This window comes from Uloborus diversus, chromosome 7 (genome assembly GCF_026930045.1).
Source record: "Uloborus diversus isolate 005 chromosome 7, Udiv.v.3.1, whole genome shotgun sequence".
Lineage (NCBI taxonomy): Eukaryota > Metazoa > Arthropoda > Arachnida > Araneae > Uloboridae > Uloborus > Uloborus diversus.
Genome location: NC_072737.1, coordinates 78,941,125 through 78,958,627, shown reverse-complemented (window position 1 = coordinate 78,958,627; position 17,503 = coordinate 78,941,125). Strand labels below are relative to the sequence as shown.

Below are 17,503 nucleotides of genomic sequence, written 5' to 3'. Positions count from 1 at the left end.
CATGTTTGATTCAATGATTGAGAATTTATGTCCGCCTAAAAATTTAAGCTCGTTGCACCCCTGTTTGCTAATACAGTATACCCAGGTGAAAAAATAGCTAAACGATCGCAAGAGCTATTTTATTTGTTGTTGTTTCTTAACTGAAATGTTCATTTGCAAATGTTCTGGAACTCCATTCGCAACTCCAATAAACTATAGGCGGACCTGCAGCTGCTGTCTAATGGCGGATGAAAAAGTTAAAACAAACAAATGCCGTAACTTATAACTTGCTTCGACGCGTAGTGAATGACAGTAATTTTTCATCGTGTTTGTGGGAAGCTTTCTTTTCTATTCTTCTGAAATTACATTACAGCATAAACTGTCTGAAGCCTGTAATTTATCCCAAAGAAAACACGTGGAATGGAATGTTTTACCTTTTTCGGTAGTAGTGTTAATCACTGCAAGGTAGCGTATTCGAGCTTTGGAGTTGCGAATATGTTTAATGCTAAATTATTTATTTATTTTCTAAGAAATAAATAATTCCAAGTTCTAAGAACTTCCTTGATGAATAATTAAGAGAAAACATTGAATAAACTGAAACATTGAAAAAAAAAAAAAAAAGCTCATTCAAACATTTTGTGAAGCAGTTAATTTCTCTTTATTTCTTCTCACACAAGGTTATCATCTTTCCTGCAAAATATTTTATCTAACTCAATCATGGGTTCATACAAGGCATTGAAAACATGCATTGTCTCATCGCCACACTTCGATTGCAATCCAGACTGGACGCAGGACAAAACTTTAAAGTTGTACCTGCAACAGAAAAACAAAAGTTATATTTCTAGAAACAATTTCGCTTTTAAATATTAGCTTCTTAAGCTTGACGAAGTGAGTGCAATCCGAATTATTTTGACATACATGAAAAAGAAACAAAATTTCGAAGGTTTTTTTGCTCTCTTCCTAAGAATAATTAACATCGAACCATCGAAACTAACCAACATTTCTAGGGAACAAAATATCCCTGAAACTTTAAAATAGCATTAAGTATTCGTTTGACTTGTGGTTGTACATTGCATTTCATGGAAAAAACAAGATAAATGTGGTTACTTTGAGAAAAATATTTTATTTTAGTAATTATAAATTTATAAAGAGAACTGTAACAGATAACCATAAAATGCCATGTTTTCCATTAATCTAAACATTTATGCCAATTACGTATAAATCAATTGCCATTTCTTTATGAAAAGAACTAGTCGACCCGTGCGGAACTCCGCACTGTACTTCGAATCGTTTCATAAGGCATTTCGCTCTTTAAAAATTTCAAAGAAAGAATATTATGAAGAAAAACCGAAAAAAGTAAACGGAAAAAAGTAAGCGCACAAGAGAAGGCATGTAATTTGAAGACATCAGTAACAAAACCTCGTTAAATACAACGTTGTGATAATTTGATCATCGCTCCCCTTTTGGTTGTACGTATTTTCAATGCAAATATAAATATCATTAAAAGTGTGACTGAGTGACACGTGAAAAATCAGTAATTTTGCATGTGAAAAAACAGGTTGTGGCAAATACAGTCCTGCCCATGTGAGCATCTGACGGAAAAAAAGAAACATTAAAGAGATATTTAGTGGCACGGATCCGAACTGGCGCCATTCTGATTAACAGTACGACGCTCCAACAAACCTAGCAACTGTGCCTTCCTTTTCGAATGCTATTCATTGAAGGAATGCGTAATAAAACACAGTAAAAAAGTTTTTTGCCGAAAAAAATATAATAAGATCATGCGTCTATGTTTTGTCATTAGCCAGCATGATACGATTTAAAATTATTCGAAAAACATGGAATTTGGTTAAAGAATGAGGAAGATCTCCCGTAGCGATTGAAACAAACATGCTAGAGAAATAATAAATTCGGTTGAAAAAATAAGAGTTTTTATTTTTGAATATTCAACAATTTCCCATAGCAGGCTTCTTTAACCTGTACGGCTTAAAAGCCCGCACTTGCTTTTATTTTAATCGAACACTTAAAATTCAAAACCAAAACCAGTTGAACTGAGTCCGTTTTTTAAGTGTAATTTTTCGAACGTAGACAATTTTTTTTTTTTTCAGCCGTAAGCAGAAGAGTAGAAAATGATTTCTTACTAATGAAGTTGATAATAATTTTAATGTTTTATATCGTATTCAAATAAAAAATTAAAGGTTTACTGGGTGAAACTCGTAGTTTTAATTTGGCGTAGTATTTTTTCATTTGTACAAAAGTTTGAACACTGCTATTAGAAAAATCTACATTTCAGCATACAATGAAAATGTTTTTCTGCACAAAAAGGATTCCCTTGAGGTATATATAATACTTTTTTTTTATGCTTACATTATGCTCAGTGATCTGGACGGAGTCAAAGCTTAGAAAAAAAGGGAAGAACCACCCTTCGATTAGCAGTCAGCTTATCTGAATGATAACTGTAGCCTGCATAAAGGAGTCGAAACACCAAATAACATTCCCACTGCATTTATTTTATTACATGTGTTATCTGTTGTATGTTATGGGTACATGTAATGCGTAATATTACTGTAAATTTGTAATTATGTCGGACAGCCCGAACTGGCCCGAAGTTCAGACAGTTTATAGCCGAACGCTCTACCGAAAAAAAACACCCACAGGTAATTTTAAATTTTTTTTTCTTGCCGAGAAGTGTTTTTATTTTTGAAAATTTTTACAATTTGTTATCGCAGGCTGTTTGAACCGTTATAACTTAGATGGCAGCACGTGTTCATCATTTAACAGCACGGTTAAAATACAAAATAATTTGAACTAAGTTCTTTTTTAAGCGTCGCTTTTCAAATGTAGTAAAAATGTGATACGCTATTTGTTTTTTGGCAAAAAGAAGAAAAATATATATATTACCCTTTAAATTGAGGAAGTATTTTTTTATTTGTACAAAGAGTGAAAAAATCATTAGAAGAATCTATGTTTCAACATACGATTTATTATATTTTACTGAACAAAAAACAATTCCAATGTAGTCTGAAATCTTAAACCTGATATTTATATTTTCGCTTACATTATGCTTTAATTTTCTTCCCGGAGTCAAAGCTTTAAAAAAAAAAAAACCCCTTACAATTGAGTATCAATTTAGCTCCGTGTTGCATCAAGTTTTCATAACAGCTAGGAGCGTTTCTACCTCATGTATTCCCTCATATTTGTTATTCATTGTTCATATAATGCGCGACATTTTTCTAAATTTTTGATGCAGACTGTCCGGACGTGGGCCCGAACTCGTATTCTCCTGGTTACCAGTCGAACGCTCTGCCGATCAAGCTATTCAGCTCTGTCGATAACAGTGCAAGTCAAAGTTATAAATTTAACCGAAAACCTCATTCTAGTTCTTTAAAACATGTTTTTTTTTTGTGCGAAAAAACAATTTTTAGACCGTGGGTCTATTTGTCGTCAGTAGCATGCACGATAAGCTTTAAAATAAGGTGTAAATCAAAGAAATCGATCAAGAATTGAGGAAAATCTCGCGTAGAAACCAAAAACAGACTACAGAAATAATATATAAGGATACATTTAAAGCGAAGTAGGTTCATCAAAAGTTTTTTTACAAAATGATATTTATGACGTGCAGTAAATATGAAAAAAATATTTTTGGTCGCAACCTTGAATCCGTGACAGATTAACAAGTATCAATATGCAAAGCGTTTGCAACAATGGGGTTGTTTCCAATATTTTAAAAATATTTTTTTCTGAAAAAACATGCTTAAAAATATAGGATCTGAATTTTTTAAAAATTATTTGACTAAGTTAAATATTTTTAAAAAATTACTTTATTTGGAGGGCTTTCATTGTTTACACTTCTGCCGGACGACATCACAAATGATGAAATGCCATTCAGTGTTGCTATTCACAAAGCATAATATTTAATTTGCATCTTGACTCAAGTGTACTGGCAACGATATGGTTGATAGTAAGCGTAGGGCGCAATATTTGATTCGCTTGTTGATTATCATAACGTGGAAATGTGGTAAACATATGCGGAAAAGTGCATCATTTGTGACGTCATAAAGACCCCGCCTTGTTTGAAAAATTGGGCATTTTAAAAAATTAATTAAAAAATAACTGTTGGGAAAATGAAAGTACTTTCTGGGTTCATGTTGTTTTATTTATTTATTTATTTATTTATTTTTTATTTTTTTATTTATTTTATTTATTTATTTATTTATTTTTTTGCTCATTCTATCAATTTCAGTCACTAAAAGTAGTACTTTTGATTGAAGGAAACAACCCCATTCTAATGCATTTTATTAAACTTGAAGCCCTAACAGCGAAGTAAAACATATACAACATACATATTATAAATGTCCAATCTATGTATTTGCGAAAATATTTACGGTAGAGAGTTGGGTTTTAAAGTCAAAAACAATTGTTGTCGACTTTAAAATTGATGAATTATTCAAAATGACGCTAATAATCCTTGAGATGATTCATTTCTGCCAGAATAGGAACACTTATATTGGTCGGTAATCAGCACAGTACGCAAACTGATTTTCTTCTACGCTATTTTAACAAATGAAATCGTTTAATCTACTTCCACCGGAGTTCGAGTTATTACAGCTAAATTATATGTTATACATCATTTTAGAATATATAAAAGTTATTTAGAGCTTTTCCAAATAAATACTACAGCACAATAATATTACATTTGTTCTCTATCGAGCAACCATTTTTCCTAGATGATTTTTCATGGAGATAATATTGACAAAAATAGCTTCTTTTGGTCCAACGGAGTCCAGTTGGAGCGAGGAGTTATTTCACGGAGGACCTGACAATTATAAAACACCTAATAAATACTTTCTCCATCTCTCTCTCTCTCTTTTTTTAAACCCTGGTTTATTTTTTATTCAGAACGCTGGTGTCAATCACTGGTTTTGAATTTTAATTTGCTTTCTCTCATTGTAGACGTTGGACTTTTTCATTGTTTTTGAGCTGTGCAAAATACGCATATCGTATATACGAACGTACATACAGACGTCACGAGAAACCTTATTATCCTGGACTCATTATCGTAACTTGGGGATGGCTAAAATTGATATTTCAGTGCTCACGCATTCGTGCGTAGATATGCAAGTAGAGACGCAACGAAATAATTTAGTCAAAAGTCATGTAAAGTTGAGTAAAATGGGGATTTAGACCGAAGTATGAATGTTTTTTTTTTTTTTTTGGCGAATAAAAAAGCTCTTTTATATCGTACAAGAAAGAAAACAATCATGTACAAAGAGTTTTTAAAAGACGTGTATCCCCCAGTTTCATCGACAAGAAATTTCCTTCCCCCCTGTTTTTTAGTTTCAATCTTACCTTTTGATATATGTAAGTTGGGAGGAAATTTCAAGTGTCGGCGAAGCTGGGGAAAACTAAAAGACGGAAAATATTTTTCTGTAATAGATCGGAAAGTTTCAAATGAGGCTTGGTAAATTTAAGAGATATACTTACGCACAAAAACCCCCAGCTTCCTGTACTGACGTTAGGCTCTTACAGTGACTGTACAACTGTTCTATAGCTGAATTCAGGCATGGTACGGTACGAAGGAACTCTATTTAGGAAAATATTGCACAAACAATGATGAATGAAATACGAAAAAAAAGGAAATGAAAGATGTGAAATAAAATTCATTTTAATAAAAAGTCATTTTTAATTTGAAAATACATACAAAAACAAAAATTCTTTAAATACAAGAAAGAAGATTACGGCGAAACTATTACTTCATTTAAGTGCTTTGCCTGACTCAGTTCCCACCTAGTTAACTCCTCAAACTACTAATTGGTGAATAGTGCTTCAAATTGAAGCCGTTTTAGTTTGGAAGTTTTTATACAGTGAAAATAATTACACAAAATTTCAGAAGGAATTGAAGATAAGAAAATATTTGCAGGTTTGATAAATATTTGAGGGTAGTGTATCTATTTTATTAGATATGCAACCCTCAAGTATTTGAGAGTAAAATTCAAATATTTGATGCTTATTTTATTAATGCGAAGTTTGCATCTGTTTCTAGAAACCAATTTTTAAATGCTTACCTTCAAACTCTTGACATTTGTGTCTAATTGTGGTTTTTGATTTATAACAGTGAACAACACAACGAGCCACACGGGACAGATTCGCGGGCCTCATGGGCCGTAGGTTGGGCACTAATGGAGTAAAGAATAGAACCTGAAGTGCCCAGCTTTGGAACCAGAGGTTCAGAGATTTGATAATATACCCAAATTACATTGGACTGCCAAAACTGTAATGAATATTTATTGAACTTGGTATGGACTCAACCCCTTTTTCCATTTGTTTTTGTGCGTTTATGTACAGGGTGTTTCAAAAAAAAGAAAAAAAAAGACCCGATTTCAAAAATCATAAGCATTCAGGTTTTAATCCGTTTCATTGAATAAGGCAGGGGTTCTCAAACTGGCCGCCGCGACACCCTGGGGTGCCGCACGAGATGGCGAGGGGTGCCGCGAAGTGTCCGGGTTTTGTGGCTTTTTTAAAGAAATGCAGTTGGCTCTCTGTTTAACGACTTTCAAGGGACCACAAAAAATCGTCCTTAAGTAGAAAGCGTCCTTAAATAGAATGCTCTTAAAACTATAATGGACCCTCTGGGACCGTGAAAAGCCTTCTTTAATTAGAGAAAGTCGTTAAATAGAGCGTCGTTAAACAGAGAGCCAACTGTATATTACCAATGCAGCAACAAAGCTGACTTAAATGGAGAAAGAAATTGCAATAGCATTGTTTCTGATCGATATGTGAAGCTTTTGTGACGCGGCAGGTAACAAGTCTAAAGTCTAATTCTTGCTTCACTCGCTGTAACATGTCACAATCAATGGTCGTACATTTTCCAACAAGATGGGCCACCCCTAGTATCTGACAGACGTTCCCCCCTTTCCTCAAGCTGCATAATCGTTGGATTTGACGAGATTCTGCTGACGACAATCCCTTTCTTCCGTGGCCACCGAGCTCTCCGGAACTATCCCCAAGCGATTTTCTTATGGTACAACATGAAAAATAGTGAGCTCGTGCCCTAATGGGGATTTCACGATTTTTGCCAAAATATCGAAATTGCTTTTTCTATGATTGTGTCATGTTACAGTGAATGAAACAAGAATTAGACTTTAGACTTGATCTTTCGAGCATTTCGAAAACGAAACTTGCTCAGTTTCACTCTCCAGCAAATTCAGCACTGTTGCTGTATTGGTAATATATTTGTTTCAATAAGGCTTCAAAACTACGGAAGAAATTTCGATACGTATGTATATAGACTAGGGTGCAGTGAAAATTTTCAGTTCTTTAAAGGATGCCGCGAGTCGGAAAAATTTGAGAACCCCTGGAATAAGGTATCGTTAAGAGCTCGGACGTTCGAATTTTTTTAAACAATCGCATTCCTCACCGATCAATCGGTCGCTCTCGACTGGACAATTCAGCTGCACATTAATGTCCTACGTAATCACCGGACCTCACAGTGCGCATTTTCTTCTTGTGAGGGTTTGTAAAAGACCGCGTTTATATGTACCTTCCCTTCCAGGTACATTAGCTGAACTGAAAACACGCATAACAACAGCAGTGGAAGCAGTCGATGCAGACATTTTTGCTAAAGTTTAGGACGAATTTGACTACCGTGTAGACATATGCCGTGCATCCAAAGCTGGACACATTGAGCAGCTTTAATTTGGTAAGTTAAAAAAATTTGTTGTTATCCATGTAATATAAAATTAATCTGAAGTGTATTTTCAATAGTTTTCATAACATACGTATTTCAAATCGGGTCATTCAATTTTAAACACCCTGAATTGTGTTTTTCTTGTTTCTTTATTTATTGAGCTGTCAGATCTTAATCCAGTGAAGCACCGTTTATATATTTTCAAACAGACTGCATAGAAAAAAAGTATAACAGGTATACGTTAATGTGTACTCTACAGTGGCTAATTTAAAAAGCTTATAAATGATAAGAGCGTAAAAAAGAGAAACTTATGAACGGTGCTTCACTGTCGATTTATTTCCGGTTGCTCATATGTAACGAAAAGAACAAAATAATCATCAAGTGATGAAACTAAACTACTATTTTGCAGTCTTGAGAGTCATAAACATCGGTATGAACATCATCCTTGTCGTAATACAGCTGAATTCTGCACTTTTCTGTTCTTGCAGATGTTTTGCGGAAAAACATCTCCGAATCCCCGAAACCAGCGATTTTCAACCGATGGTCCAATGAACCAGCACCGGTCACTAGAAAGATTTGACCTGTCCCCAGAGATTTTTGCTCGCTCACGTTAAAAAAATGTTTCTTACTCCAAGAAAAAGAAAAGAAAGAAGGAAAACAATATACTAATAAAAAATTGTATGCCATACGAGATCTTTCACGTGAATCTTGTGATTAATGTTCGTACTTCTCTGTGATTTTTCAGCATCGTCTATTTCTTCTGTGTAATTATTATGAATTCTTAACATTGAAATATTTATGTAACACTTCTTTAACACCAAGTAAAATCTTTTTTGTGTATTTATTAATTTATTTACTGTTATCATTATAGTTTGCAAAAAAAGGGGGGGGGGGATCAGTCGTTCACAAAAGTTTTAACGATCCTCGAGCCGAAAGATTTTTTTTTTTTTGTGTGAAAAAAAGGGGGGGGGAGGGGGAATTTTCTTCCATTCCCCCTCCTCACCGAAAATACCTCACCGATTAGCAAACATAGGTAATTCTCATGTTTTTAACAGTCCGCTAATGTAAGATTTTTTATTTATTTATTTATTTTTGCGAATGAAGAAGGAAGAAAGAAAAGAAGAAGAAAAGCATCACTTGTTCGCTTTTTTTTTTTTTTGAAAAACACGGCCTTAAACTCTACTTAACATAGCGCAGAATTCGCGTGTGTTACAACAGTTACAACATGGATGGTGTACAACCGATGTTTATGACTCGTAAGACTTCAAGGTCTGAGTAAAAACTTTAAGGCCAGTATAATTTTCTTTGAAAAAAGGAAACTGAAATTAAAGGGATTTTAATAGTATTGTATTATTAATTATTAATGTTCATTGGTAAGAAATAACGCAACAGACAGGATATGTAAAGCATACAATAACCAGAAAAGCAGTGGTTTATTCAAAGTTAGCATTTCAGCTTGAGTAAAAATTTTAAGGCCACTAGTATTTTTGAAAAACTGCAAGTACTTATACTGTAATAAATGTCACCTCAGTTAACAAGATTGTAGAAACTCTTCAACTTGCAGTTTTGTGATTAATTTCTTCAAAGTTTTTTTCCTACTTGTGACGATATCGTAAGGTAAAAAGTTAACTGTTCAAGAAAGAGGGTAGATTGAAACTTTTTCTTCAACAAGGATAAGTAGGCGTATTATTGCGAAAAATTAGGAAGATCGAAGACTGAAGTCAACATTTGTGTTTGATTTAAACACATTTAGGGTAAAAAGAAAACCAGGGAAAACTTAAAGCTTTGTCCTCGCGTAATGGAAGAAGAGTTTGAAAATTATTACATTACCTGAAAAGTACTCAACCAGGAAACTTATTCAGAGGATAGGTTTAAATGTTTGTCAAAAACGATATATAACACAATTAGAAGGTGTGGAAATTTTATTGATGCTGCAAAATTGCTTAAACCTCATTTATTGAAAATGCACAATATAGAGCGTTTCAACTTTAGCTAGCTAATCATGACCTGGGATAACCAATGAATACAAATAATTTTTTCTAACGAAAAGAAGTGGAGTTTGGATGGACCAAACGGACGGAAGTACTATTGGCATGATTTACGAAAAGAAAAAGAAATATTCTACAAACGCCAATTTGATAGAGGCTCTCTGTCAGAACTTGAGAATGCTTTGCTTACAATGGTGTGAGCTCAGTTGCGTTTGTTTCAGGTAAAATGAACTCACAAGCATATCAAAATGTTCTCCCAAGTCATCTTTTATACCGAATGCTGAATTTATTGTTATTTATTACTGGAGAAAATTGAAAATATCAGCAAAACAGTGCATCTATCCATCCGAGTAACAGTGCAAAAAATAGGCTCCAAGTAAACAAGGTTGAAACTTTGAAATGACCAACTAAGTCTCCAGATCTTAACCCAATAGAGAACTTATTGGGTGACTTAGCAAGAAGAGTTTATGCAAAGGAGAGAAATTTTACTTCATCAATAGAGCTGAAATCTACCATCGAAGATGAATGGCAAAAAATACATCCCGAATTTCGTCAAAAACTAGTTTCATACATGAAAACAAGAATATTTGAAACAATTTGAAGGAATGGCTCCCACACAAGCTTATAAATATTTGAATTTTTTTCCTCATATGCTTTTTTCTATGTTGGCCTTAAAGATTTTACTCAGGTTCAAATAGTGAACTGTAATATTTTCTGATAATAAAAAACACTTACAATTAATTTTTTTTTAATTGTCTTATACTTGTACTTCTTATACTTGTATTTAAGGTTAATAATTATCACTCATATGATTTTTTGATACTAAGATTAAGGAGTGTCCAATTTCTCAAAAAAGTGCACTTTACTTAAAGTTTTTACTCAGACTGTAGCTGTGTATTTAAAAAAAAAATCAATCATAATTGACATAATGTTGAAAATGAAAGATAGAAACGCCCTTTTTCGGACAACTCTGTAGTTGTATTACTTACTAATTCTCAATGGATCAAATGTTGAGCACAGTTTTTTATGCAGTTTCTGAGATTCTTTCATGTATCCCAAGAACATACGAAGTAAAGTATTGGAACACCTTTCAGCAACAGCTATTTGGCATTCCAGAGCACCTTGCACTTGGCTGAGAAAATGAGATGATAGTATAAATGTAAAAACATGGAAATGAAGCTCAAAAAGATTTTAGTAATCAAAAATTTCAGCGACATGTTTTTAAACATCAAATTCATTCATTAAGAAGTGTCAAAAATATGCCTAATGCGCGTATATGAGTACATGAACCTAAATTGTTCCGTTTGAAAAGATTATTTAATAGCCACACGAGCTAAATCCTGTACAGTTCGCGTATCATATTTGTTTTTCTTTATTGAATACATGCGCCATCTTTCACATTTGCTCATATTAATGCTCTTACATCAGCCCCTACCTTCATCATTTTACATAATTAAAAACTGAGCGTTTGTATCTCTGTATGTACCTAGATTTACGTTTTTTTTAGATTTATAGCTCGTTGTAATTTCTTTCAAAGTGACGATAATTTTTCAGTATCAAAATCATTTTCTCTTCAGCAGAAGATGTTTGTGTTTGATTTTCATTATTAACCCCTTGGTTTGAAATTTACGATAAACTTGAAATTTTTTTATCTTGTTAGTTTCTCTTATTCGTTTCTGCGTTCTTTTCTAAATTCTTTACAATTATAATTAGGTAAATATTTGAAAATATGTTTCAAATGATTATGCTTAACCTCTATGCAATTTTTCAAGGGCCCTATATAATTTCTAAATATTACCTTGCCAAGTATAAAGCGAGACAGGACAACAAACTAATAACGGTGACAACAATAACAAATTACCACTTGTTTTACTAATAAGAAAAAGTTTTTTGCCGAAATTCAGTACAGTTGAGACAAATATTTAAAGAAAATATCATCAAATATTACTGCAATTGATGGTTGGAACAAATTATTCATAGAACAAATACATTCGAAATTACACTCAAAATTAACTTTCACAAAAGGGAAAGTGAATGATCAGGGAAATAAAAAATAAAAAAAACATGGTGCACAAAAATTCGATTCATCCCACCATTTAGTGATAAAAATCTCATTTTGCAATCTTTCCACTATTTTTGTTTAATGATATTTTATTAGCTCGTGCTTTTAAAGCCAAATTTTTACATAAATAGATAGATTTTGGTTCTGCATCATGTTAAAAGAAATGTACATTTAAAATATAAGTAGATATTTAAATAAGTGAAATTGAAAATTCTTTAACTGAAACTATTTATTTTTAGCTAATACCGAAAATTCAGGTATTACGAAATCGCAAAATTGTTCGAAATACCGGCATTTGGTATACCGGTGTACCGGTACTGCAATCACTATTTTTGAGTGATTCCACAATCACACATAGCACAATGAAAAAAAAAATCCTTACATTTATATCCATATACATATTATTTACTCATGAAAGTGTAAAAACTTGCTGTCTCTGAAAGTACAGTAAAAAACCCCTCTAAAGCGGACACTAACGGAACAAACATTTTTGTCCGTAACAGAGGGGTGTCCACAGGAGAGGGGTTTCCCAATTTTATTTGTTTATTTTACATCATGAATTTTTTACTCTCAACTTTAATATCTTTTTAATATACACTTTAATGTATCTATAAAATTTTAATTTTCCTATTAGTTTTTATAAAAAAAAAACTTTTGCAACAATCAACGCTATTTTATCATGTTACTTTACATCAAGTTGCGTTTCGAAACCATAATAAATACAAATGACAGCAAACTTTCGGATTCATCTTTGCCACAAAATTTTCTACTCTAACGTATAATTTTTGGAATTAAACACGATGAAAGCAACTTGCTATTGTTTCAGTTTTAATCCCCCTGCCCCCCCCCCCTCCAAATGTACTTTCCACAACTGATCGCATCCAAAACATCAACAGTTTTAATTAATTCGCAAATTCGCAACTAGTTTAAGCGTATTTCGTGTTGCTGTTCAAATGCGTTAAATCTGGCATATTTTTCTAGCATTAAATTTCGGCGTCCATAAGTTGACATTTCGACGTTGTGTTTGCTAACAAGAAGATGGTATCTATATTGTTTATGAATGTGTTTGAAACGGGGTCCTTTCCAAAATTTTAAAAGTATTTTTTTCTGAAAGAGCATGCTTAAAAAAATAAGATCTGACCAGTTTTTGATAAATTTGTTTACGTTTAATATTTTTAAAAAAAATACTTAAATCGCAGCGGTTTTATTGTTTACAGCTTCTGCCGATGATACCACAAATGATGAAATGCCATTCAGTGTTGCCATTCACAGTGCAAAATATTTAATTCGCACCTTTACTCACGTGTATTGGCAACGATACGGTTGATAGCAAGCGTAGAGCGCAATTTTAATTCGCTGCTTGATTATCATAACGTGGAAACGTAGTAGAAAGATGCGGCAAAGTGACGTCATCAATTCGTGACGTCATCAAGACCACGCCTTGTTTGAAAAATCGGACATTTTAAAAATTAATTAAAAAAAACTGTTGGGAAAATGAAAGTATTTTCTCGGCCCATATTATTATTTTTTTATTTTTATTTTTTATTTTTTTGTTCATTCTATCCATTTCAATGTCTAAAAGTAGTACTTTTGACTGAAGGAAACCACGCCATTGAGTCGCATTGGTCTATCAAGAAAATAACACGCCTCTTTCTCCAGCAAACATTTTATCCAAAATCGAAAGCCGATCTGACGTAACACTGGTTCACTGGTTGTCATCCCTCCAGGTTCTTTAATTTGAATGCCAGTCAACTGGTAAATGCTTTAAATCCAGACCTTTAAAACACTGAAGTCTGATTGCGTTCCAGATGCCATAAGGTTTCCATTTCATGCTATCTATGGTGCTCATAAAAATTGTTAAACGTCTTTAGTAAATTTCTCACCAGAACAGCTTTCTGTCCGTCAAGACAGATTTTTATCCTGTCGAACTCTATAAACCAAGCGTGTTTCATCATTTTTATAAATGCAGCGAACTTTCCAATGTTTAATTATTTTAATTTCGAAATTTATTTTCCATTCCATTTTATTTATTTTATTTTCTATTCTTGCTAAATTGTCCGCAAGAAAAGGAAAAATTCACGTAAATAGCTTCTAAGATAATGTTCATGTCCGTATTTGAGGGTGTTTGTAGTAAAGAGACTTCTAATACACTTGGCTCAATACCTTACTGCTGGGGAATTGAAAATTCTCCGCATAAGAAAGGTGTCCGCATTTGAGAGGTTTCCGTTAGGAGGGGTTTTACTCTACTTTACAGAAATGATTCGCTAAGCAAAAAAAAAAAAAAAAAGATTCCGATAATAATTTTAAATTTTTTAAATGAAATTTTAAGAAAAATAGAATTAAAAAGAATATAATAAGAGATACCTGCAAGCTTTGTCAAGTTCTATCGCATTTTCCGGCCATTGCTTACCCTTCCAATCTTTCTCCCCGAGATTCCCACAAGCGCTAATTTCATCATCGGAACAAGTAGGCAAAGCCAGTACGTATGAAAATCCTGAAAATTCAAAAGGAAATAAACGCAACATTGCAATTTACTCATTTGTGCAAAAAATATGAGGAAAAATTATTCCTCAACTTTTAATTTAAATTAAAAGTTGGGGGATAAAATGACTTTTTGAATTCCGCTTACTTTTTGAAACATATGACACATTGAACATAAAACTTACAATGAAACACCAATTATAGCTGCACCACTTAATAAATGGAATTTCGATTTGTAAAACAAATCCTGAATAAGAGAAACAGTGCTCGTTTATTCAGGAAAATGTTCAAAATATCTATCATAAAAGGAAATCCAAGTGACAGAAACAGCCAAAATATTCCTTACCCTCGGAAGCTATAGCAAAATACAATCCCGAACAATTACTGTAGGCTTGTCCCATGGTACATTTACACACTTAAATTTAAAAAAAAAAGAAATCAAATCAAATGAACCCAAAGCGATCCTTTACTTATAAATACCCCTAAATATATCTCTAAATCAACTTTACCTAAAACCAATATACAACGCATAAACAAACATCAAACAAAAAGTCTTTCTTTACGCTTATTTTACACACAAATAAATAAATAAATAAAACATAAATGTTAAAAAAATGAAGATGAATATCAAAAAATGAAGATAAATAAATGCAGGCCCACTAAAAATTTTATAGTTGCTACCCAACAGCCACTCAAACCTACCACTCAAATACTCACAAAATTCTGAATCCAACTGGAAGACTAAGGAACGCTCCTTTGTTTCAAAAACCTTTTCTTCTAATCCTATCAAACGAAAAGAGATGTTTCCCACATAAGGGGTCCAATCAATCTTGCATTCACTTTTCGAATGGTCGCATTTCTTCTCTCCTTTTCTCTAAGGTTGATGCATTCCTTCTTGGAATGGTCAAAGTTGTTGGCACGATAATTTAGACGACAGTGGAACGACTGCAGACTGAAGGCAAATTATCCCATAAAGAAGCTGAGCATATCTTTACGATGCTAGTCAAAAATATTTACTTCATAGATTAGCCAAACCAGCGATTTAAATCTTCAACATTGTTAGCAATTAATATTTTGTTCATAATTATTTTTAAAAAATTCATTGGCATGTGTAATTATTAGGAACTAGAAAATCGCCCGTCAAGGTATGACGGGTGAAAATCGCTTCTACATTTGAACGAAGCCATTGCCTGTTTGGTGATATTTTGATAGTTGAAATTGTAACCGTAACTCCAGTGGATGAATCCTCAACTCGTAGTGTTCATTGTTGACCATTTTTTCGTTTCTTCATTCCCTGAAATGATATAGCCTTACCAGTAAAACTGTTAAATTGCCGAACCGAGTTCAACCATGTCCCAATAGTCTTTCCTTGCCTGTAAAACATTACCAAAACATATTATCGAATTATCATGCCGTGGCGCGAGTTTCATTGTTGAAATACCCGCGTTACTCGATCATCGACTATTATATATATGAGGATAAACAATGAGATGATTGGTTGAATTTGTTTGGGGGGGAAAATGCAGCAATCCAGTCAATGAATAATTCTAAAGAGGGGATAACCGCAACGTTTCTTCGATATTTTCTATCTTTTAACTTGCATTTCACGCACTGTTATTAAGTCTCTTGCGCCATAAACTCAATCAGATCCCAACAATCAATCATTAAAAAACGGAAAGTCATTTCGTATCCGAAATAGAAAAGATTAAATGGTTTTAAGAATACTTTTTTACAATATCAGGTGAGGTTCAGATATTTCATCTCATTTTCATAGTTTATTTGAAAAAAGGAAAGGGTAGGATAAGAGCTACATATACTACTCTAGATCAAACGTTAGATCAAGTTCTATAAAGTATATAAGGTCTTATACTTACCTAAAATGAATATGACCCAAGAAAGCAGCATTTTGCATCAATAATAGTTAAATACCAAAGTGAATTTCTGGTAAGGAACATGAAAGAATTTTTCTTATCTTGTGTGATAACGTTATGAAAATGCTCGCAGTGTAACATCTGCTAAAGGAGTACACGTTGAGTTTGCATTCCTCATGTTTATCCCATGCTCTTCTCAAGGAAAATTAGCCTACTTTATCGTAAAAGTAAAAGAAAAGAAATAAGACATGAAAGCAAGCGGAAGTATTTAGTAAACAAACAAAAACTATTAACAAATGAAGAAAAAACAAGAATCACGAGTGTGTGTGTGTGTGTCTGTGTGCAGGTATGAGTGTGTGTATGTGTATTTGTGTGTGTAGGAGTGTGTGTGTGTGTATGTGTGTATGTAGGAGTGTGTGTGTAGGTGTGTAGGCGTATGTGTGTATGTGTGTGTATGTCGGAGTGTGTATGCGGTGTGTGTGTATATATAGGATATAGACGCAACCTGGAAACAGTTTTCCATAGAGGAGCAGCATCGTGAGGCCGGTCGACGGTGGTGCTGCCGAGGTAGACGTGGGAAAATAAAATCATAAGAATTCAAAACAGTTAAGTGAGAACAATAAGCAATGTGATTGCTCAAAAAAAAAACGACCCGACTGTTCCATTAAAATAAACTTTGTGGGCCAGAGCACGTATAAAACTCAAATTGTACTTGAGTTTTTCTCGATAAAACAAGAAATTACTGAAAGATAATCACACTAAGTTTCACGTGTCACAAAAGCAGAATCAAGAGAGAAAACTGAAATCAAGTTTAAAAGCTTTGCTTACTAAAGTCAATCACAAATATTTTTTTCTTACAAACGGGAATTGACGACAAATATAAATTTTAAATATTTAAGTTTTCATCCCCCCACAACCCGTCCGCAATGAGGTCGTTACCAATCGCGTTAGTCCGGAGGCATAACGAAAAGATTGTGCATTTTGAGGTAAAAGAAATTTCTTTTTTTAATTATGTTTTAGGGTCATTAAGGATCACTTTTAGCTATGGAGGCATTCGCTACGTCATTTGGATTGCTTTTTATAGCGTCCCAAAGTTATCTTACTAGCGGATAGGACTTACCTTAGGTAATTTGATACAAATAGATGTATTTTGGACAACAGTGTGTGTAATTCCACCTTTTCATGTCTCCTTATGATAAATATTGTCAAAAGCATCGAGGACCAAGCGTGCTTGGGAACTAAACCCCGGGGTTTCTGCGTTCGGCTGACCACCAAATTGGAACATCTGCCTAGAGCCCTTCCTTTGTCAGGGAGACTGAGATTGTAGGCCTTGGACTGTCGTGCTACTGGGTTTGGTTAAAAACAGCGATAGAAAGGCATTAAAAAATTTGGTTCCTGAAAATGTGTCTCAAAATATAACACTAATGATCTTCTA

At 33.4% G+C, this 17,503-nt stretch overlaps 1 protein-coding gene across 1 annotated transcript; it reads right to left on the bottom strand.

The window, feature by feature from the left end:
* Window positions 1-622: 622 nt before the first annotated feature.
* On the bottom strand, window positions 623-16,198 carry LOC129226572 (uncharacterized). Its single transcript, XM_054861189.1, has 5 exons — window positions 16,072-16,198; window positions 14,081-14,210; window positions 10,644-10,786; window positions 5,464-5,563; window positions 623-792 (listed from the first exon to the last, which is right to left on the bottom strand). Exons 1-5 carry the CDS (start codon window positions 16,100-16,102, stop codon window positions 648-650), a joined length of 549 nt encoding a protein of 182 aa, XP_054717164.1. The 5' UTR covers window positions 16,103-16,198; the 3' UTR covers window positions 623-647.
* Window positions 16,199-17,503: the final 1,305 nt, after the last annotated feature.

What these genes read in the sequence shown, in the direction of transcription:
- LOC129226572 (XM_054861189.1), bottom strand. Translation starts at nt 16,102, where the DNA reads ATGCTGCTTTCTTGGGTCATATTCATTTTAG. An exon ending in TTGGGTCATATTCATTTTAG is followed by an intron (nt 14,211 to 16,071) that starts GTAAGTATAAGA and finishes TTGAATTTTCAG; the next exon opens with GATTTTCATACGTACTGGCT. An exon ending in GAACTTGACAAAGCTTGCAG is followed by an intron (nt 10,787 to 14,080) that starts GTATCTCTTATT and finishes TCATTTTCTCAG; the next exon opens with CCAAGTGCAAGGTGCTCTGG.